The 22,290-nt window shown below is 40.8% G+C and overlaps 1 protein-coding gene across 1 annotated transcript in view; it reads left to right on the top strand.

The window, feature by feature from the left end:
- DCP1A (decapping mRNA 1A) overlaps positions 1-22,290 on the top strand; it is a 93,445-nt gene that overhangs the window by 66,016 nt on the left and 5,139 nt on the right. The window contains exons 5-8 of the mRNA XM_029051095.2: positions 65-131; positions 5,140-5,281; positions 10,017-10,151; positions 21,799-22,020. Coding sequence (XP_028906928.2) covers positions 65-131; positions 5,140-5,281; positions 10,017-10,151; positions 21,799-22,020 — 566 coding nt within the window. The remainder of the gene's footprint in view (positions 1-64; positions 132-5,139; positions 5,282-10,016; positions 10,152-21,798; positions 22,021-22,290) is intronic.

Below are 22,290 nucleotides of genomic sequence, written 5' to 3' on the forward strand. Positions count from 1 at the left end.
GGAATAGCAAATGTTGGGATTAAATAGCCCTTTGTTTCCTGACCATCTTCTCTTCTTTTTCAAGGGTCAATTTACAATATCTGTTTTGAGGACAAGAGGGACTGTGTGCGCATTGCACGCTTCATGTTTGAGTAAGTAACTTCTCTTCTGACTTTTCCAGAATTGTATTTGCTAGTGAATGAATGGTGAGTGATAAATAGCACTCTTTATGCATTTATCATAAAGTTAATTTTATATTGCCAAGATTCTAAATCGTTTTATCTGGTAGTAGAGTAGGCTACTATACACTTGTTTCTACCAGACTTCTCTATAATGGAATGGATGTGTGCTGTCTCTCCCCATCCCCCATCCCCATTTTAACTCTAGAAAAAGAAATCACCTTTAAAGTGTGTCATGATGAATTAAAGTATACTTTCAATTGCTTATGCTAAGGAAAGGTGCATCATGCAGTCAACTGAAAATCCAAAGAATCACTTTCCTCTCTTGAGGTGGAAGGAAGGGAAACCTGCTCTTTCAGTTGCAACTTCTGTCCAGCTTTTGGAATCACTTGGACGCTTAGAAAAGGTGGCTAGAAACTGTTGAGCCACATAACTGAATCCATTACCTAAAAGATGCCCAAATGATTCTAAATTCAGCACAAGGCCGACCATAGAGTCCTCGACCTGTCATTTTGCTCTGACAGGTAAATTTATATGTGCATAATGTCCCTGCATATGCACTTGCATAGCCACTCAGATCAGGGAGTGGATATATGCGGGAAGATGAAGGGCGATGAGTAATATGGGCTTCAGTAGAAATGATGACAAAGTCTGGGCAACTGACCAGGGAAAACTTAAGAGCCACATTTTATTAATATTCAGGCAACATTACATCAAAATTGAATGCTTGCTAAATACTTTTGAAATTTTGGGTGATTTTACTATGTAAATAATCTTTCCTATTCGGAAGAATCAGATTTTTTGAGAGAACCTAGGGGCCTTTTTCTTGGTTTTGGAACAATTTTTTATGGCTTCTTCCTATTCTCACTCATTTCTTCCTTGAGCTTAGTTTTCCAATAGCCTTGTATTTGGCTGTTAGAGGCTAAATCCACTGGCAGGGGCTCTTTACAGAGCTCAGCACCTATCATATTATGGATGTTCAATATAGGTATTTATTTCAGAAACTTGAAAATGTGTCAGCTGCCTACCTAAAATACCTTTTATTTTCAGAATCTCTTTTCTCCCAAGAGCTCAGGGGTCCTTTTAGGTATAATGGTTTTATTTACCCTCAGAACATCCCATCAGGTAAAGAAAGTGAGGACCAGGATTACTCCAAGAGAGAAAATGACATGCCTAAGATTGCACAACCGGTTAATAATGAAATAGGACCTAGTTTATGAGTTCTCCATTCCTAGGATTTAATCAAGAAAAATTCTGTTCAAGTATCGAAATGCATGGTTAAAAAAAATTCACTTAAACTTCACAGTACCAGCATCTACAGAAGTGCAGGAAAGTCCTAAAACAAAAATATCTAGTTTACTTTAACAACCATTTATGCCTGACTAAAGAAACAACATCCAAAGGAAACAATATTGAGCCCCCCTCTTCATTAAGGAAAGTCACAGCAGTTCATTCAAGGGGAAGAAGGTGATAAGTGGATTGGAGGGTAGGATTGGAGTCCTAAGGATTAGAGAGAGTAAGAAATAGGGAGTAGGAAATAAAACACATAAAGGGACAAAAGGGAAATAGCTTTATTGAGTTTGTAGGGATGGGATCAGGGAGTGATATAAGTGATTAAAAAGAAGGTTATGAAGTGTCCGCGTTAAAGTATCCTAGTGTCTGACCTAGTTAACATGGAGGGAGCAAAGCCTTGACAAACATTCACTCCCTGATTAATGTCTTGCTGGTCACAGAGAATGAGAAAAAAACTATTTTTATCTTCCTTCCCTCAGTCAGCCTCTAGAACCTCCCCTTGTCCAGGCTCGGCTTGCTGCAAGTCAGAGTCCTGGCACCCCCTCTACTGACTGGAACTTAATAGATAGAATTTAAGTAAAGTTTTTTTGGTGCATAAGTTAAGGTGACTATTAGACCTTGCCCTATTATATTTAGCATTTCTCATCACTGTTTGACAGGTGCAGTACAATCAAAAAAATCTCACTGGAGACAACTGAGATTTATTCTGAAATTTTTTTTATAACATTGAAAAAATCTGTATGGGGTGGGGGGATGGGGGGGAGGGTGCATCACTCTCTGCCTGGAATGGAACTATTCCTAAATTTGGAAATCATCTTCAGGTCATTGGAATGGTGAGGTTAAAAATACAGGCTAAACTTGGAGAAAGCATTTTCAAATATTTACCCTCTTAAAAATTATGTTCATAAAGGAGCAGAGAAATTCTAATCTGGCAGAAACTATATTTTTAACAATAGGAACTTCTACAGAGTAGTGCAAGAAATGGAAAATCGTGAAAATTCCTATACTAATAACCACTTCCCTGTGAATGCCAAAGAAATAATCAAGAATGCTAGTTTTGTTCATTTAACCCCCTTGGGGAGTATTTAATCATAAACACAAATTATTAACTTGGGAGAAAAATTATTGAGGTGATAAATCTACATATTTTATAGTGTTTGAATATAATCATTTTATGATACAGCTGTCCAAAATCAAGTATCACACCAGGTCATGATTAGAGAGGTGCCCAGATTTTCCCTCTGGCCTTTAGCCAGACTATTCAGTTGAATTCTACTTGCCCAAGAACCATCACCTCCAAGACCTTTCACACTCTTCTTCTTTGTAGCCTATTTTCCCCTCATGAGTGTGCTTTTGTAGCTGTCACAGTTGTGACACTTCATGATATGATGGCCTAGCCTTCTTGCAAAAATCCTGTTATATAAGTTCTCTAAAACTGAAATAATGCACTAAATCATACCATCCACTACTTCTAAGCTTACTAGAGAATTGGCTTTGCCCCTATGCTATAATATTTTTATAATTCGTTTCAGTGACTTCAAGAGGGCCTTTGGTTGTCCTAAATTAGTTGCTTTGTGACCTTGAACAAGCCATTCATTCAGTTGTATTTATTGAGTGCTTAGTGTGTGCAGAGCCCTGAACTAAGCACATGGGAGAGTAAAATACAAGAGTAAACAAACACATTCTCTGCCCACAATGAGTTTATCATCTAGAGTCAAGAAGAGTTAAGAAGTCACACAGCATTCTTTCACTCTGATGACACATCCTGCCCTGATATTGTCCAGTTATGAAGCCATGTTAGTACATACTTGAGTCTTTTAGGGAACCTAATGGATTTAAAGGGGACATATGAATTGTAAAGTTATGTAACTATATTCCTGATTTTTTGCTCAGTATATCAGGATGAATCCTTCATTTTTGTCTTACTAAATATGAAATATGTCATTTTCATTCATTTGAATGAAAAATGGCAAAAGCTCCAACTTCTAATATTCCATAGCAAATTCAAAATGAGAAGCAGCATGGCATAGTGGAAAGAGCACAGACTTGGGAGTCAGAGGTCGTGGGTTCTAATCTCAGCTCCGTCACTGATCAGCTGTGTGACTCTGGGCAAGTCACTTGACTTCTCTGTGCCTCAGTTACCTCATCTGTAAAATGGGAATTAAGACTGGATAACTTCATTACCTTGTATCTAGCCCAACACTTAGAACAGTGCTCGGCACATAGTAAGTGCTTAACAAATGCTGTCATTATTATTATTATTATTATTATCTCAACTTCAGTAAAAACTCATTTATTCAATATAGCTCTGAATTTCTTGGAGGAGAATAGGGTTTTGTTTTGTTTATAAGTACTAAACATTCATTTGTTGTGAAATAGTTATGTTAAGAAACCAGTGTTTTTATCACAGTTGTTTTTGAACAACTAGAACAGAGCTACCACCTAGTAATATCAAATTTGTTGATAAAGAAGCAGTGTGGCCTGTAGTGGAAAGAATACAGGACTGGGAGTCAAAGGACTTGGCTTCTAATTCCAGCTCCACAACTGGTCTGTGTGTGACCTTGTGCAAGTCACCTAATTTTTCTATGCCTCAGTTACCTCATCTGTGAAATGGGGATTAAGACTGAGAGCTCCATGTGGGATATGGACTGTGTCCAACCTTAGGACAGTATCTGGCACCTAGTAAGTGCTTAACAAATACCCTTAAAAAAAAATTTGGCTCATGTGAATGTGTTTCAGAACCTAATGCTAGTTCTAGAAACATTCACCACTGACCATTGCTCTATTGCTATACATCTTGAAATCAACTCTATTTTTTGGTCTAGACCTCCCAAGGGGATTACAATGCACCCTTGAGAGATATTAGGGGGTGGGTGTGAAACTTCCTCCATCTTTTATCTTCTGATTAAGTAAGGGTTATGTCTCTGCTGCTCTCCAGTCCACTCCTCTGTATTTTACATGTGTTGAAGAGATATCAGGAAAGTAGGGAGGCAGTAACATATATGCTTCCAGAAAATATTGTATGTCTTCATAAAAATATATTATACTGATAAATGATGTAGTGGGGTTTAAATGCTTAGAGATGGAAGAAAACCAAGTAAACTTACTCTAGATAGTAAGCTCCTTGAGAGCAGGAATCATATCTACTAATTCTTTTGTACACTCCCAATTGTTTAGTACAGTGGCCTGAACACAGACATTCAGTAAATAGCATTGATTGATTGTTCTTTAGTACTGTAGACATTCCGCCCTGCCCACCCCGGCCTCAGTTCTCTACCACAGGAGGGAGAGTCAGGCAGAGGCATATCCATTCCATTCCTAGCTTGGGCAGTGGCTAGCGAGTGAAAGGCAATCTGCTACAAGTCAAAACTTCCCTGTGCTAGGCAGCAATGGCATGGGAGAGAATCAAGGGTGAAGATTCAAGTTTACTGCTTGGAAGGAAGCAGTGGTAAATCACTTCTGTATTTTTACCGAGAAGACTCTGTGGATACACTACCAGAATGATTGCAGATGGAAGCGGGGCGTTCTGGGAGAGATGTGTCCATGGTGATGCTATGGGTCGAAGACAACTCAACAGCATAAGACAAGACAAATTGTAGACATTTTCATGGTATACTACACCATTTTTGTTGCAGTGTTGTATGTATTAATGCAGTTTTACTAAACTAATTTTTTTTCCACATTTCAGAGCTGTGAGACAGGAAACTCGACTGTACCACCAACTTATTCTTGCTGGACAACTTGCCAACCAAAATCCTGATGATGATGATGAAAATAAACATGTTGATGTCCTGGAAATGCTGGTTAAAGCCCGGGAAGAATATGAACGAGTAAGGTTTTTGGGGCAGTTGGTTTGAGGGTTGGAGAAGGAACTAGAGAGATTTATGTGTATGAGGATATTATGTATATTAATGTAAAACTTTCTTCTATTTATTTTTCTATTTATTTTCTATTTATGTCTTTCATATGTCACATCTTCTTCAAGAGGCCTTCCCAGACAAAGCTCCACTTTTCCTCTTCTCCTACTCCCTTCTGCATCACCCTGACTTGCTCCCTTTTCTCTCACCCCCATTACCCCCACAGCATTTATATATCTATCTGTAATTTTATTTATTTTTATTAATGTTTGTCTCCCCACCTCTAGACTGTGAGCCCATTGTGGGCAGAGAATGTCACTTTATTGTTGTATTATACTTTCATTCATTCATTCAGTCATATTTATTAAACACTGTGTGCAGAGCACTGTACTAAGCGCTTGGGAAAGTACAATACAACAATAAAGAGTGACAGTTACCCAAGCACTTAGTTCAGTGCTCTTCACACAGTAAGCACTTAATAAATGCTAATGAATGAATGAACAAAATAAACAGACACATTCCCTGCCCACAAGGAGCTTACAGTCTAGAGATAAGCTGTTCGATGGCCACAGACTACCCGCATACCCTATGCTACCATTTTGCCAAACTTGCTGTTAGTAACTGGGTGTCCAAATGAGAGAGTACCAAACTATCACCCTTAAGGAAAAAGAACACACAGCCAAGTCCTACAGGCAGTGGGATGCTTTTATACCTGCACTCCAAATCTTTCATGCGCAGGAAGTTCAAGATATCAGTCTTTTGATTGCTGAAGAGGCAGCAGCCTCTCTTAGCAGCACTCTGGATATCTGTCAACCCTATCTAGGAATGTACTGCTCACGTCAAATGGGAAAAGGGAATAAAAAAAAGTTGTCCCTAAAAATTGCCTGCCTCGCCAAAGTAAATTCAGCTCATCAGTAGAGTGTGCCGAGTGAAATGTCCCCTTGTGGGGCAGCACAGATAGGATTTTTGCACCACATCAGGTACAGGAAAAGTGCAGGGAGCTGCAACGATACTTTTATTCAGGTTTCAGAGCCCTTAGGAGATCACTTGACACTGTCAGTAAACTATTTAGTAAATTTGGCTGCCCAGAAATGTTCCATCAGATTCTGCGTTGACTTCACGATGGCTTGGCTGGCTATGTCTGAGCAGGTTTGTCATAGGAGTAAAGCAGGGTTATGAAGTGGAGTTGGCCCCGTTCATCTTATTCTGTGCAGCTTTGCTGGAAGATGCTATAAGAGACTTATATGCAAGTGTTCAAACATTGCTTCCACCTCTGGGAAACTCGGCAATCTGCAAGCATCATCCAAAGTTCCAGAGACAAGTCATTCAGAAATTACTGCTGTAAGCAGATGACTGCACCCTAAGGGCATACACCTAAGAAAACATCTAAATGATAATAACCTTGCTTCACTGAATCGGCCAAGTGATTAGGGCTAACGGATAAGTGTAAAGAAAACTGAGTTAATGGATCAGTCTGTCCCAGGGAGGCCATATCCACAATAGATAATCTGTATTGGCAACAGGCTGTCAAATAATTCTATTATTTAGGAAGCACACTGACCAAGAGTGTAACAATAGACGAGGAAATAGAAAACCAAATCAAGAAGGCCAACACTTCCTTTGAGAGATGTGAGGAGAATAGATGACAATAAGGTCCCTAAACAACTGCGGTATGGTGAGCTGAAATTGGGAACCTGAAAGGCAGGAGGCCAGAATAGATGTTCTAAGAGTATAACGAACCAAAGCCTCAGGCAGGAGGCCAGAATAGATGTTCTAAGAGTATAACGAACCAAAGCCTCAGACAACGATTGATGCATCCCAGCAGGAAGGTAGGAGTCTATTTCCTGCAGATCAACCGACGTGGCATAATAATAATAATAATTGTGGTATTTGTTAAGCGCTTACTATTTGCTAGGCACTGTACTAAGCGCTGGGGTAGATGCAAGCAAGTTGGGTTGGACACAGTGTCTGTCCCACGTAGGGGTCACAGTCTAACAGTCCCCATTTTACAGATGAGGTTACTGAGGCACAGTGAAGTGACTTGCCCAAACACACAGCAGACAAGTGGCAAAGCTGGGATTAGAACCCATGCCTTTCTGACTCCCAGGCCCATGCTCTATCCACTACACCATGCTGCTATCAGCACTTCACCCCATTGAGACTACTCTCTTCAATGCCACCAGTGATCTCCAGCTCACTCAATCTAATAGACTCTACCCTGGCCTGATCCTCCTCGACCTCGTGGCTGCTTCGGACACTGTGGACTACTCCCTTCTCCTGGAAACACTATTCTGTCTTGATTGCGCTGATGCTGCCCTCTCCTGCTTCTCCTTTTTTTACCTCTCTGACTAATCCTTTTCAGTTTCTTTTAGAGACTCTTCCTCTGCCTCCCATGCCCTAACTGTGGATATCCCTCCAGGCTCTGTTCAGGGTCCCCTTCTCTTAAAGAATACTCACTGCCCTGGGGAATTCATCAGCAAGTCTCCAACACCTCACAGGATCCTTCCCTGGCTAATCCTGGAACCTTTCAGAACATCAGAAACCTGCCTTCCAAAATTCCTTACTTGGAAAACTTTGTGTCTGAGAGCAATGGTTCCAGCCGGCCACTCTGCCTGTTGCAATGACCACACCTTCTAAATTCTCCATGGCAGCAGCTCCAAGTTGCCATCCAAGCAAAGTTGGGTCCTTCTGATCAATTTTTGCTTCCCAAGACTCTGGTTTGAACTCTAGGAATATCTCTTTTCATGTGTCCTCCAAATCTTGGGCCAAGTCTATTCATGGTTTTCTTTAAAAATGTCTTCACTTTGTAGCATTTTGTTTCTCGGGGAGGGTCTGAGTCTTGATTGCCACTTTTCTCCCTCTGCCTGGAGAAAATTGCAAGTTCAAAGAAAAGCTGCACTCGGAGCCATTGCTGGAGTGTTGCTGATTTCTCATCTTTTTCTGGGTTTGAGAGGCATCTGGTAATGAACGAAATGCATTGAAAGAGCTTTTTTTTAAAAAAAAAAGTGTTCTTTAGCTTACTAAGTCATCCAGAGAATAACAGTGAACCATATGGTCCTATCTTTGGTAATTTTTGATTACATAAAAAATTTCAAGGAGAATAATATGCAGAATTTAATAATGTCTGTTGAGAGAAAATACCCAAAGTGTAGGCTGAATAAAATAATACCTAGGAGTAGATTAGAAACCAAATTTCTAGCATAGATTGAGAACAGAGCCCAATATTCGATGATTTGTTCCTTTTCGGCACATTCTCCTATTTGAACAGTAAATAAACAAACATGGTTTCAATAAAAAAGAATTCTTCCTGTCACAGCGTGCCTGCCGTCTTTCCAAATAGTGCCAGAGCATTCAAGTTGATAATGACACATGCATTTGTATTTTAATATTTGAGAGGGAACTACTTATCTGTCTGGTACACTCCAGATGGCTCATATAGTAATCCTCCTGGGCAGCCCATATGAGATTGGTAGAGAGTCTGCAGGAGAAGGCAGAGAGAGATTTAGAAAGGCCTCAATGATTTAATCTAGGATACTAAATCAATTTAATCCCTCAAACAACTCCCTTCCAATCAAGTCCATGTGAGAAAATGAAAGCATATTGTCTGCCTCCTAGGTAAGGGGGAGGGGGCAGTTTGAGCCCTGAAAATGTGTTTACCAGTTTAATCTTCCCCAGAAATAACATGAACTTTGCTTTACAGATAATAAAGTAAATACAGCCAATGTCTGTTATGAACTCACCCTAAATTATCATTAACCATGGAAATATGTGCACATGTGTAAATTTGATATAGGTGGTTCTTGTTAGTGGAGGTTCTTGAGGAAAATTTGAAGATCTCTAACTTCAGCATCATTTAAGAATTTTATTCTCTCAAATAAAAAATTCTAGGTTTATATGATATTGCTGAAATAGTAAAAAAGAAAACACTCCAGAGCCTGTTTTCATGAGGGGCACATAGGGAACAATATCTTGGAGTTCATTTGTTTCCTTTTTAGTAGTACTTCACTGATCAGCACTATTCCCAGTATATCAGTTGACCATGCTTTTTGCACAAAAAAGCTATCTTCCGTGAAAAAGCTTTCCAGAGCCTTGAACTCACTGAAACATTCAATGTCAGTTTCAGTTCTGTCAAATGAGTACACCCAAAATAATACTAACAATGTAGCTAATATTTGAACATAAAAATTGTTCCACCAAAATATCACAAAAACTGGAGTCTTGCTACATTACAGGTAGAACATTTGCCTGTTTCTCACCAAAGTGAATAAAGGCCTCAATGGTATCTCTAGGCTGTAAAATTTGTTTTGTGCCTCTTTGTATAAGGACACAAAGCCAGGGCTTGAGAAGCAGTTTGGCCTAATGGATAGAGCATGGGCCTGGGAGTCAGAAGGACTGGGGTTCTAATCCCCATTCCTCCACTTGCCTGATGTTTGACCTTGGGCAAGTCACTTCACTTCTCTGTGCTTCAATTACCTCATCTCTAAAATGGAGATTAAGACTGTGAACCCCATATGGGACATGGACTGTGTCCAACCTGATTAACTTGTATCTATACCATAGTTTAGTTCAGTGCCTGGCACATAGTAAATGCTTAATAAATACTGTAAAAAAAGGGGGACATGCTCTTAAGAGCAGCTGTTTTGCTGTTGGGGGATGTTTGGGGAAAGAAATGAGAGAAAATTAACTGCCTCATGCAATATTCTTTTAGAAATACTCTCCTGGCTTGAGCACCTCGAGCCCCCAGTCAAACCCAGGAGTCCCAGAAGATGATCCTCTCCCAGCACCAACAAACCTAACGTCTCCAGTAGAAGTGTTTCCAGTGGTTCCGGGAATTCAAGACAGGGTTTGTATAAATAAAGCCACAGCCTTTTCAGAATTCCAGTATCATTTCATAATGCCTCATGAAAAAATGGCTGTTTGATATGTTATTTATGTTTATCTTCAGTCTGTATGTACATACTCTTATCACTACCAGACCTAGATCCTCTCACACTTCGAGGAGTCCTGAAAAATTAGTATCTCTGCTTAGAGAACAAGCTTCACCTGCTCTGTTCATAGCGGCTAATAACTTCCCTAATTATTTTATATTTGAATGGATCCTTTCAGAGCTATGGCTGGGCCGCAAAGATTTGCATAAATCGATAGTGACCCTTTACAAACTAATTTAAATTTTTTTTATAGAGTGGTGTCTGCACAAAGGTAAGCCTAAGGAATGACAGGTTGAAAAAGATGTCATGAAATCTGCCTCTTTATTGGTCGCACTGATGATGTCACTTGTTTACTAGATAATAATGGAGTTGTTTGTTATTAGTACATTTTATCACACTTCAAATGGCAACACAAAAGATTGGGGTCCTAGAGATAGAAAATTTTTTGCTCTGAGATGATCGACCTGAGGTATACCTCCTGATCAGCCCTGAGTGCCGCCTGATTGATGACTGACTCCTGCCCCATGGGAGCAGTAAAGTGACAAGAGCTGAGAGAAAGGTACATTCAGCAGCATCCCTAGCCAGGAGTCAATTCTCCTGACACTTGGAAGCCAGAGACCTAGATAGTGACCACAAAATTCTACTTGACCTTCTCATAAAAAGAGCTGAAATCTTCTAAGGAGATGAACACCTTAATTTGAAAATAGTAACATATCCCTGTTTTTTTTCCCCCTTTCTATTTGCACCTTTTTAGCTTCCGTGCATCATTTCCCCTTCTTCGTTTCAATGGACATTTTGGGGGTTGGATTCAATTATTTTACCGAACTCATTTCTGATTATCCTAAAGGACAAAGAGCTGGTATAATTTTCGTTTGGGTATTCACGGCTGCTAGGTCCTTCATTAAATGTTCTTAGAGATATATATCGTCTGTTCATAAAACTTTCTTCTTTAGAAAAGATTAAATTTAAAATGATTCTAATGCACCATAATTATCTCCCACTCATAAATTAAGAAGTTGTGCCTAGTAGCTGTGCCACCTAGTGGTAGGAAGTAAATACTGCAGTAATGTCACAGGTATCGAAGGTCTACTTCGTAATAATAATGATGATAATGATGGTGATGATAAAATAACAATAATGATGATAATGATGGTGATAATAAAGAATCTCAAGTGGAAAAATATCACTCTTTAAAACTGTATTTGTACATTACTCAACTGCAGTCAAGTACGGTTCCGAACAATCACATTATGTAAAATCCAGAGAAACAGCATGCAATAATTGATTATATATTCTAGGATATTTGAGCCCCACCCGACATCCCATCCAATCAGTGCAGGGAAGTATTACAGAAATCAAGACTATATTTTCCCATTTTAAAAAATGATTCCAAAGATAAGAAAATAACTAAAAACAATAATGATTTGATATTTGTTAAGTGCTTACTATGGGCCAAAAACTGTACTAAATCCTCAGGTAGACACAAAATAATCAGGTCCCACATGGAGCTAACAGTTCAAGTAGAAGGGAGAACAAGTGTTGAATCCCCATTTTATAAATGAGGGAACTGAGACAGAGAGACTCAATCAATCAATCAGTCATATTTATTGGAAGTTATGTCATTTGCCCAAGGTCACACAGCAGGCAAGTGATGGAGCCAGTACTCGAACCCTGTGTACTTTCCATATCATGTATGGTAATACCAGTAACAGTAGTGGTATTTCTTAAGCAATTACTATGTGCCAAGCACTGTACTGTTTGCAGGTTGGGCCCAGAAGCTACGTTCTATCAGCCCAGAGCAGGAGCAGTGGCAGTGTTGGCTCACATTGCCCCTGTGTCCCCCCTGGAGTGCCCCGCCTGCCACGCTCCGACCAGACCCATACCGGCTCGTCGAGGGAGCCCACAGCACAGCTGATGGTCAACTGGCTGCCTGGCACACTGCCTCTGGGCCCCACAAGTGCACAGTGGCCCAGTCCACTCCTTGAGCACACACGGCCAGTAGATCAATATTAAGCACTTACTATGTGTCAAGCACTGTTCTAAGCACAGGAGTACAGACAGGTTAATCAGGTCGGACACAATCCCTGTACCACATGGGGCTTATGATCTAAGTAGGAGGGAGAACAGCTAGTGAGTATTTTACAGATAAGGAAACTGGAGCACAGGGAATCAATCAATTAATCGTATTTATTGAACACATTGTGTACAGACCACTGTAGTAAGCACTTGGGAGAGTACTGTATAACAGAGTTGGCCGACACACTCCCTGCCCACAATGAGCTAACAGTCTAGAGGGAGAGACAGACATTAATATAAATAAATAAAATTATGTATGTGGATCTAAGTGCTGTGGGGCTGAGGTAGGAATGAATAAAGGGTGCAAATCCAAGTGCAGGGGGGACACAGAAGGGAGTGGTAGAAGAGAAATGAGGGCTTAGCCAGGGAAGGCCTCTTGGAGGAGATGTGCCTTTAATAAGGCTTTGAAGGTGGGGAAAGTGATCATCTGTCGGGTTATGAAGGGGCAGGGCAAGGGCAAGCGGTCGGTAGCGAGAGTGACAAGATCGAGGGACAGTGAGTAGGTTGGCAATTAGAGGAGCAAAGTGTGTGGGCTGTGTTGGCCAAGGTCACACAGCAGGCAAATGGCAGAGTCAGGATTAGAACCCAGAGCCTCTTGACTCCCAGGCCCGTGCTCTTTCCACTAGGCCATGCTGTTCCTTTGAAAAAAATAAATAACATAAATGGAAACAGAATTTTTAAAAAGTGAAGCAAAATTAATTCATGAATTATGCCAATCTGCAGTGAGAATGCAGCCATGTTTTCTTAAGACCGGCACAAAGAAATGACATAATGAAACTAGTCCCAAATTAAGAAAGCTTTCATTTTCCTTCCACTCATATACCAACTGACAGTTATGCAGGGCATCTTTGTCTATGTATTTAATCAATTATTTCATGTCAATCAGTAATATTTTTTGAGCTTGGACTATGTGCAGGGTACTGTAGTAGGTGCTTGGGACATGTTAGAGACAATCCTTGCCTTTGGGTAGTTAGGTCCATTTGGCACTGAAAAACTTTGAGCACTCATAGGAAAAATTCTACTATGTTAAGACAACCAAATGATTTGAGTATGTATGTATATCCTTGTGACCAAATTGCTAAATAGATGACAAGTCTCCTCATGTTCTCTAATCTCATTCTCTGTTTGTCCTGTAAGACTCTGTTCTAAGTTCCATGGGCTTCTCATTTTTCACTCATTCTCTCAGGCAGCTCATCTGCTCAAAAAGCTCCAACTCTCCTCTCTATGCAGAATATGTCCACATCTACCTAACCTCTCCAACCCTGACCTGTCACCTATTTAGGTATTTCCAGTTAGTCACTAGTATTTTTTGAGTGCTGACTGTGTGCAGGGCACTGTACTAGGTGCTTGGGAGAGTATACTGTAACAGAGGTGGTAGACACATTTTCTGCTAATCTTGCCTCCAAGACATCAGCGCTTAGAACAGTGCTTGGCACATAGTAAGCGCTTAACAAATACCATCGTCATCATCATCTCTACTTGGATCCCATCAACACCTCAAACCACTCTTTCAACTTTCAGAACCCTGTGGACCACACCACTATCCTCCATGTCTCAGTAGCTTGCAACTTTGGTGTCATCTGTTGTGTCTGTTTATTGCTGTATTTTACTCTCCCAAGTGCTTACTACACAGTAAGTACTCAGGAAATAAGGTTGAATGAATGAATCCTTGGCTTCTTCCTGTCTTTCAGCTCTCACTTTCAATCAACTGCTAAATCTTGCCAATTCTTCCTTTACGTTTTCTAGATCTGCCCCTTCCTTTCCATCCAAACAGCTACCACCCTAGATGTATCTGACAATTGCCCTGTTGTCAAATTATTTAAACTACTGTCAGCCTTCCTACTGTTTTCCTGTCTCTATCCTATCCTCCCCTTCACTCTAGCCTCCATGCTGCTACACTCAAATCAATCAGTGGTATTTCTTGGGCACTTATATTGTGTAGACCACTGTACTAAATGCTTGGGAGAGTACAATACAACACTAGCTTACAGTCTAGAATGGGAGACAGATATTAATATGAATAAATAAGTAGTTCATAACATACAAATTATGTATTTGTTGCACACATCTCATCCTGAAGATTCACTCAGTTCATGTCTCTACATTCTTAAAAAACCTTCCATGGATTACCCTCTCCCTCTGCATCACGCAGAAACTCCTTACTTTTGGATTCAAGGCTCTTCTCCAGCTTTTATCCATCTTTTTACCTACTCTCTATGGTCATAGTCCTTCTAAAATCCCACTTGGTCCAGTAAGTCTTCCCCAGTTAAAACAACCCAATTGCATCAACCCCAACACCCATCCTTACCACTTATGCACTTTATTCCTATCCTCAGCCCTTACAAATGCATGTATATTTTTGTTTGTATGTTCATTTTATATATCCAACTATTTCATCCTGATATATTTGCACTACTTCTTACTATATCCTTGTTCTTCTTGCTCTCACTTCTTGTAAATATTTTTTGTCTTTCTATCTCTTCCATTAGATTGTAAGCTCCTTGAAGGTGGGGAATGTGGCTCTTCTATTACACCATTCCAAGTGTACAGTGCTTGACACTCAGGTGTTCAATACAAACTCTGAATTGATGACAATGAAGGAAATGACTTTTTGTAATTAAAATGTCCTCTGATTTTCTAAAAATCTAATTCCAGTGAAATATGGAGATACCTAAATAGATATAGATGGACTTTTTCCATATCTGATTTTTTGTGTGTTTGTTTTAATGCCTCAGAATCAGGGGTGCATTGGCCTAGTTCAACAGTGGGAGGCCTGAACCCTCACTACTAACTCAGAAATTAGAGTGGCCGGCTGGTTCTTTTCAAACTACCCCCATGTGAATTAGCAGACACATTCCCTGCCCATAACGAGCTTACAGTCTAGAGTGGGAGACAGGTGTTAATATGAATAACACCTGTCTTTGACTTTGTGCCTTTGTGACTTTGTGACTACAGTGCCTTTGACACTGTAGACCATCCCTTTCTCCTCCACACCTTATCTCACCTTGGCTTCACGGACTCCGTCCTCTCCTGGTTCTCCTCTTATCTTTCTGGCCATTCATTCTCGGTCTCCTTCACAGGCTCCTCCTCCCCCTCCCATCCTCTAACTGTAGGAGTTCCTAAAGGGTCAGTTCTTGGCCCTCTTCTGTTCTCCATCTACACTCACTCCCTTGGTGAACTCATTCGCTCTCACAGCTTCAACTATCATCTCTATGCAGATGACACACAAATCTACATCTCTGCCCCTGTCCTCTCCCCCCCCCTTCAGGCTCGTATCTTCTCCTGCCTCCAGGACGTCTCTACCTGAATGTCTGCCCGCCACCTAAAACTCAACATGTCCAAAACTGAGCTCCTTATCTTCCCTCCCAAGCCCTGTCCTCTTCCCGACTTCCCTATCACTGTGGATGGTATGACCATCCTTCCCGTCTCGCAAGCCCGCAACTTCGGTGTCATCCTTGACTCAGCTCACTCATTCACCCCACACATCCAATCCGTCACCAAGACCTGCCAGTCTCACCTTTACAATATCGCCAAGATCCGCCCTTTCCTCTCCACCCAAATGGCTATTTTACTGGTACAGGCTCTTATAACATCCCGGCTGGATTATTGTGTCAGCCTTCTCTCTGATCTCCCTTTCTCCTCTCTCTCCCGGCTCCAGTCTATTCTTCATTCCGCTGCCTGGCTCATCTTCCTGCAGAAACGCTCTGGGCATGTCACTCCCCTTCTTAAACACTTCCAGTGGTTGCCTATCAACCTCCGCATGAAACAGAAACTTCTCACTCTAGGCTACAAGGCTCTCCATCACCTTGCCCCCTCCTACCTCTCCTCCCTTCTCTCTTTCTACTGCCCACCCCGCACGCTCCGCTTCTCTGCCGCCCACCTCCTCACCGTTCCCCTTTCTCGCCTATCCCGCCCTCGACTCCTGGGCCACGTCCTCCCGCTGTCCTGGAATGCCCTCCCTCCTCACCTCTGCCAAACTAACTCTCTTCCCCTCTTCAAAGCCCTACTGAGAGCTCACCTCCTCCAAGAGGCCTTCCCAGACTGAGCTACCCCTTTTCCCTCTGCTCCTTCTGCTGCCTCTCTGCCCCCCCTTCACCTCCCCTCAGATAAGCCCCCTTTCCCCTGCTTTCCCTCTGCTCCTCCCCCTTTCCCTTCCCCTCCCCTCAGCACTGTGCTCGTCTGCTCATTTGTATATATTTTTATTACCCTATTTATTTTGTTAATGGGATGTACCTCCCCTTGATTCTATTTATTGCTATTGTTTTCGTCTGGCTCCCCAATATTGCCATTGTTCTTGTCTGTCCGTCTCCCCCGATTAGACTTTAAGCCCGTCAAACGGCAGGGACTGTCTCTATCTGTTGCTGACTTGTTCATCCCAAGCGCTTAGTACAGTGCTCTGCACATAGTAAGCGCTCAAGAAATACTATTGAATGAATGAATGAGTCCTCCCGCGGTCCTGGAACGCCCTCCCTCCTCACCTCCATCAAACTGATTCTCTTCCCCTCTTTGAAACCCTACTTAAAACTCACCTCCTCCAAGAGGCCTTCCCAGACTGAGCTCCTCTTCTCCCTCTACTCCCTCTGCCACCCCCCCTTTACCTCTCCGCAGCTAAACCCTCTTTTTCCCCTTTTCCCTCTGTTCCTCCACCTCTCCCTTCCCATCCCCACAGCACCGTACTCGTCCGCTCAACTGTATATATTTTCGTTACCCTATTTATTTTGTTAATGAATTGTACATCGCCTTGATTCTATTTAGTTGCCATTGTTTTTACGAGATGTTCTTCCCCTTGACGCTGTTTATTGCCATTGTTCTTGTCTGTCTGTCTCCCCCGATTAGACTGTAAGCCCGTCAAACAGCAGGGACTGTCTCTATCTGTTGCCGACTTGTTCATCCCAAGCGCTTAGTACAGTGCTCTGCACATAGTAAGCGCTCAATAAATACTATTGAATGAATGAATGAATGAACTGTAAGCCCGTCAGTGGGCAGGGATTGTCTCTATCTGTTGCCGAATTGTAATAATAATAATAATGTTGGTATTTGTTAAGCGCTTACTATGTGCAGAGCACTGTTCCAAGTGCTGGGGTAGATACAGGGTAATCAGGTCCCATATGAGGACCACAGTCTTCATCCCCCTTTTACAGATGAGGGAACTGAGGCCCAGAGAAGTGAAGTGACTTGCCCACAGTCACACAGCTGCCAAGTGGCAGATCTGGGATTCGAACCCATGACCATTGTACATTCCAAGCGCTTAGTACAGTGTTCTGCACATAGTAAGTGCTCAATAAATACTATTGAATGAAAGAATAAGTAATTCTTAACATACAAAGTATGTATTTGTTGCACACATCATCGTGCATTACCCCCATTTGAAATCCCAGCTTCAGAGAACAGGGTGTATATGGTGAGCACCCACACACAGTAGGAAGAAATTATAATCCCTGAAAATTAATGTACTTGGTATTTGGAGGTGTAAGCATTTTTACTGCATTATTGAAGCCCTAATTTGTTTCCCTGTGGTTGGAGGTACTCTCTCAACTTACTATATCTGGATATTTCGGACCTAAAAATAGATACCTTGGCCTCAATTATATATTGCAGGCCAAAAAATAAATGAAAATAGCACTTCTAATAAATGAAGTAAATTTATGCCTATATACAATGGGAATGCAGCCATATTTTTTGATGCAGTCACACAAGAAATGGTATAGTAAAGGTAGCCAAAATAAAGACTAAGCAAAGCTATTGTTTTACCTTCACCTAATACCAGTAGCTGGATAACTGAAAGGAGGTTTTTTTTTCATTCAGAACTCTCTAGATGGCTTGCTAGTAGACCCGGCCTGTGTGTGTTTCCATAGAGTTATAACATATATGCTGACTTGACCCAAAGGAAGCCTTGCTTTACTGAATGAGTATAGGAGAAGCGTTGGCCATCACAAAAGCATTGAGAAATGGCAAATGTTTATATAATTCAGTGTTTTGAAAATTTCTGTTTAGAGCTCATTGTGGGCAGGGAATGTATCTACCAACTCTCTTATCTTGTACTCTCCCAGGCACTTAGTACTGTGCTCTGCACACAGTAAGCACTCAGTAAATACCATTGATTGATTGATTGATTAATTCAAGTAGTGGTTTCCTAATGAGGTCACCCCAGTCCTGTTTTAGAATTGTCAATATAGGTTTCCCTTGCCAAGGGCAGAGGTTAGGGTCCTGAAAGGCCCTGGGAATGGCAAGACCAGAGATTTATAAGACAGAGAGGGTTTAGGAGCTGCCCAACTTTTGTCACACTGGGTAAAATTCAAGAAAGTTTGAGGTGTGGGTTTGGGGGTGGGATTCAGTTGATTAACACTGCACCATGAACTTAAATGCAACCGTTTAAAGTTCACTGTTACTGTAAATTTACTGATAATAATTACTTTTAAATTCCCTGTGGATTAATGGGGAAGCACAATACATCACGCGGCTCAGTGGAAAGAGCCTGGGCTTGGGAGTCAGAGGTCATGGGTTCGAATCCCAGCTCTGCCACTTGGCAGCCGTGTGACTGTGGGCAAGTCACTTAACTTCTCTGTGCCTCAGTTACCTCATCTGTAAAATGGGGATTAACTGTGAGCCTCATGTGGGACAACGTGATTACCCTGTATCTCCCCCAGCGCTTAGAACAGTGCTCTGCACATAGTAAGCGCTTAACAAATACCAACATTATTATCATCCACCCTCCCCTCTGTGTTGACTATGCCCTTGGCTGTGAACCCCTTAAGTACTTTGATACTCACCTCAGCCACAGGGCACTTATGTTAATATCCCTGTACTCTACTAGTTCCTCTATCTGTAATTTATTTTAATATGTGTTTCCTCCATAAACTGTAAGCTATTTGTGGACAAGAAATCATGTCTACCAACTCTATTATGTTGTACTCTCCCAAGCGCTTAGTACAGTTAAATGAGAGGTATTTTTATTCTCAGATGCAGTCAAAGTAGTTCAAAATTGTAGGGCCATGGCAGCTAAAAAGGTATTTGGAAAGTTGAGCATGGTTACTCAAACGCTGAATTGGAAAAACACTAGTTGGGAAGAGAAAGCACTGTAGTCTTTCTTTGAGTAAGTATAAATTTATACAACAGCAATGAAATCTAATATCTATATATATTTAAAGACACTTGGGCGACATTCTGAATACAGGAAATCCCTTAAAGAAGTACAAACTATTATGACAAGCAAATCTTCCTGGTAGCATAATCCAGGTGGTCTTTAAATTTTCCATTCTGTTGAACTTTGAATTAAGCAAGAAGCATGCCGTCACATTAACTTGGTAAAGTATATTTTATTAACTTCTAAATAATAACAGTTCTTTGTCAAATGCTACTCATTAGTGATAGAATGTAATAATAATGGCATGATTATGATCTAAATGTTTCAGAGCTAGAGGGTTTTGTTTCCCCATTGTTAAATTAAACATTTGCCCTCACTGGAAATTATTGAAATTTAAATTTAATGCATTCTTCATGATCCAGATTTTTGCTGGTGGTTGCTCTTAGATACTTGTGGAAATTAAATGTACCAAAAATATGATTTTGCATATTGGTAAATTAATTATCCATAAGCATGTTGGCAAATCATTGATTCAAGCTATTATTCTGGAATGGAGTGCTGTCAGTTTATCACCGGGGGAATGATGATCTGCATTCTGTCCAACTAGGAGGGGTAGGAAGGGCATAGGGGAAAGAGGTGTGGCCCTTCCCTCTTCCCTTTCCCCCAAACCCAAAAAGTTTGGGAAAAATCCCTGGGCAGCATTTCCCATATTTTTTGTTAAAATTTAATGGCATTCCTCCAAGTTTCACCTCTAAATATCAGATGCCTAGTGTTGCTGCTCTCTGGAGTGCAAGTATCTTGGGAGCAAGGAATAGGTCTTTTTCCTTGTTTTAGGGGAGGGGACACTTGGGCACATTTGAAGGAGCTATCAGAGAATGAGCAGGTGATGATTGTGGTCAGGGATGGAAGCAGATTGAGGAAAGATGTTTTTAGTAGGTGAGAAGGGATGAGATCAGACACACCGGGAGAAAAGGGTAGATTTTGAAACCAGGCAGGAGTTCTCTTGAGAAACACCTAAGAAAAATGAGAGAGTGCTTGTGGGGGTTGGGGAGAGTTGGGACGATGAGAAGAAAACTTCAAATACTTGATAGTCACCCTACCCTCAGCCCCCCAGAATTTATGTATGTATCCTTTTAATCTGCCATCTCCCCCATCTGTAATTTATTTTAAGGTCTTTCTCCCCATCTAGACTGTAAGCTACTTGGGCAGGTATTGCATCTCACCAACTTAATGGTGTTCTGTACACATTAAGCACTCAATAAATGCCATTGATTGATTGAGTGACTTAAGGAACTAGCCATGGACAACCGAGTACAAATTCATAAGCAAGTACTCCAATACACACCTTTTATGGGAGTTGATCTGTCAAATGGCTTAATGGTGGAAATTAGAACTTTTTCTACTATTCCACATTAATGATAATTGAGATGAGGGCCAATGGCAGTAAATCTTGCTTTTGCCTTTTATCTTTTCTGTTCCTGTCCCACTCCTTGATAAGCAACAGGAGTTCAAAACTAGATATTTTGCTACTGCCCAAGAGATAAACTATGAAACACTTATAGCTGTGGTGGATCTCCATTGATAGCAGTAAAATAGGTTACAGAAGAAAAATGGTTGTCAATTTTGTTATATTTTCTCAGACTTCTCTTAGCATACTATTATTGCCCAGATGGTCATTTGCCTTTCATGATATATCATATTTACATAAGAGTTTCATTGTAATTTATAGGCATTGTGGTTTTACTACCACTACAGTGATAAACAAGCAGTCACCTAGTAATTCAGATGGCCAAGAGAGATGTGATTTGGAATACTTTCCTATATACTTTGCTTTCAGTTCTCCTAGGTATTTATTTTATAAAAGAATTACTTTGTAAATGCGTTACATGCCACAAAACAAACTGAAACTTCAAATAACAAATGGGTCTTGATTTTTGCAATTTATCATGGGATTGTACCTGTTGTTCAGGCTAGGACTGTTTATCAAATCTCTGGGACTCTCATAGAGACTGATTAAAAACAAGCTTGATAATTATCAGATTTACTGCGCTCTCACATGATGTCCTCCTTTCCTAATTCGCTTAATTAAATGAGTTGAATTTTATATCCTATTTCAATTCCATGAAAATTGTGTGCTGTCATTCCTGTGAACTGCGTGTCACTCGGGGACATTTCTAATAACACAAACGAGCTGTTCATCTGTTTAACTTCTCAGTCAATTTGCTAAATTGGAGAGAATTACTCATAACAGTGTATGAGATCTATTTCCTTGAAACATGCATATCTTTAAATTTGATCATCCTAATTCCTGTCCAAAGTAGCTTATTTTGGTTGCTTGTCATGGAAAGTGTCTACTTACGACAACTGTACTAAATTTTGTCTACCCATTTTCCGTCCTTTAGCAGGTTCACCTTCCGCAGTTGGTTACCCAGCAGCCAAATCCTCTGCCTTCTCCGGTTCTTTGGTCTCCTTGTGTTTTCCAGTCACCACCCTCAGGGTTCCCTCTGCTCCAGGGTCATGCCAGCTCCCCTCCTCCAGCAGTTTCTTTACCACCTATCCGGGCATATCGTCCCATCATTCTCAACAAGTCTGAGCTCCAAGATACACTGATACATCTATTAAAGGTAGCTATCTTTAATTTGATGATTTTTAAAAAAATGTAAATGTAAAGAAGTGAAATGATGCATCTATTTTGCAAGAAAGTGATTCAGAGGGTAAATTAAGAATGTTCGAGGTACACTCGCTGATGCTTCCTTTATCAGTTTTCCGGCAAAATGATTTGGTTTGGAGATATCTATCTTCAATTCTCGTTTTAAGAAAGTGCAAGAAAATTTCAGTGCATTTTCAGAGTTGCCCTTCCTGTGTTTTTTGAGAGTTCTTCTGACTTGTACAGC

This window comes from Ornithorhynchus anatinus, chromosome X1, assembly GCF_004115215.2.
Source record: "Ornithorhynchus anatinus isolate Pmale09 chromosome X1, mOrnAna1.pri.v4, whole genome shotgun sequence".
NCBI classification, from domain to species: Eukaryota; Metazoa; Chordata; class Mammalia; order Monotremata; family Ornithorhynchidae; genus Ornithorhynchus; species Ornithorhynchus anatinus.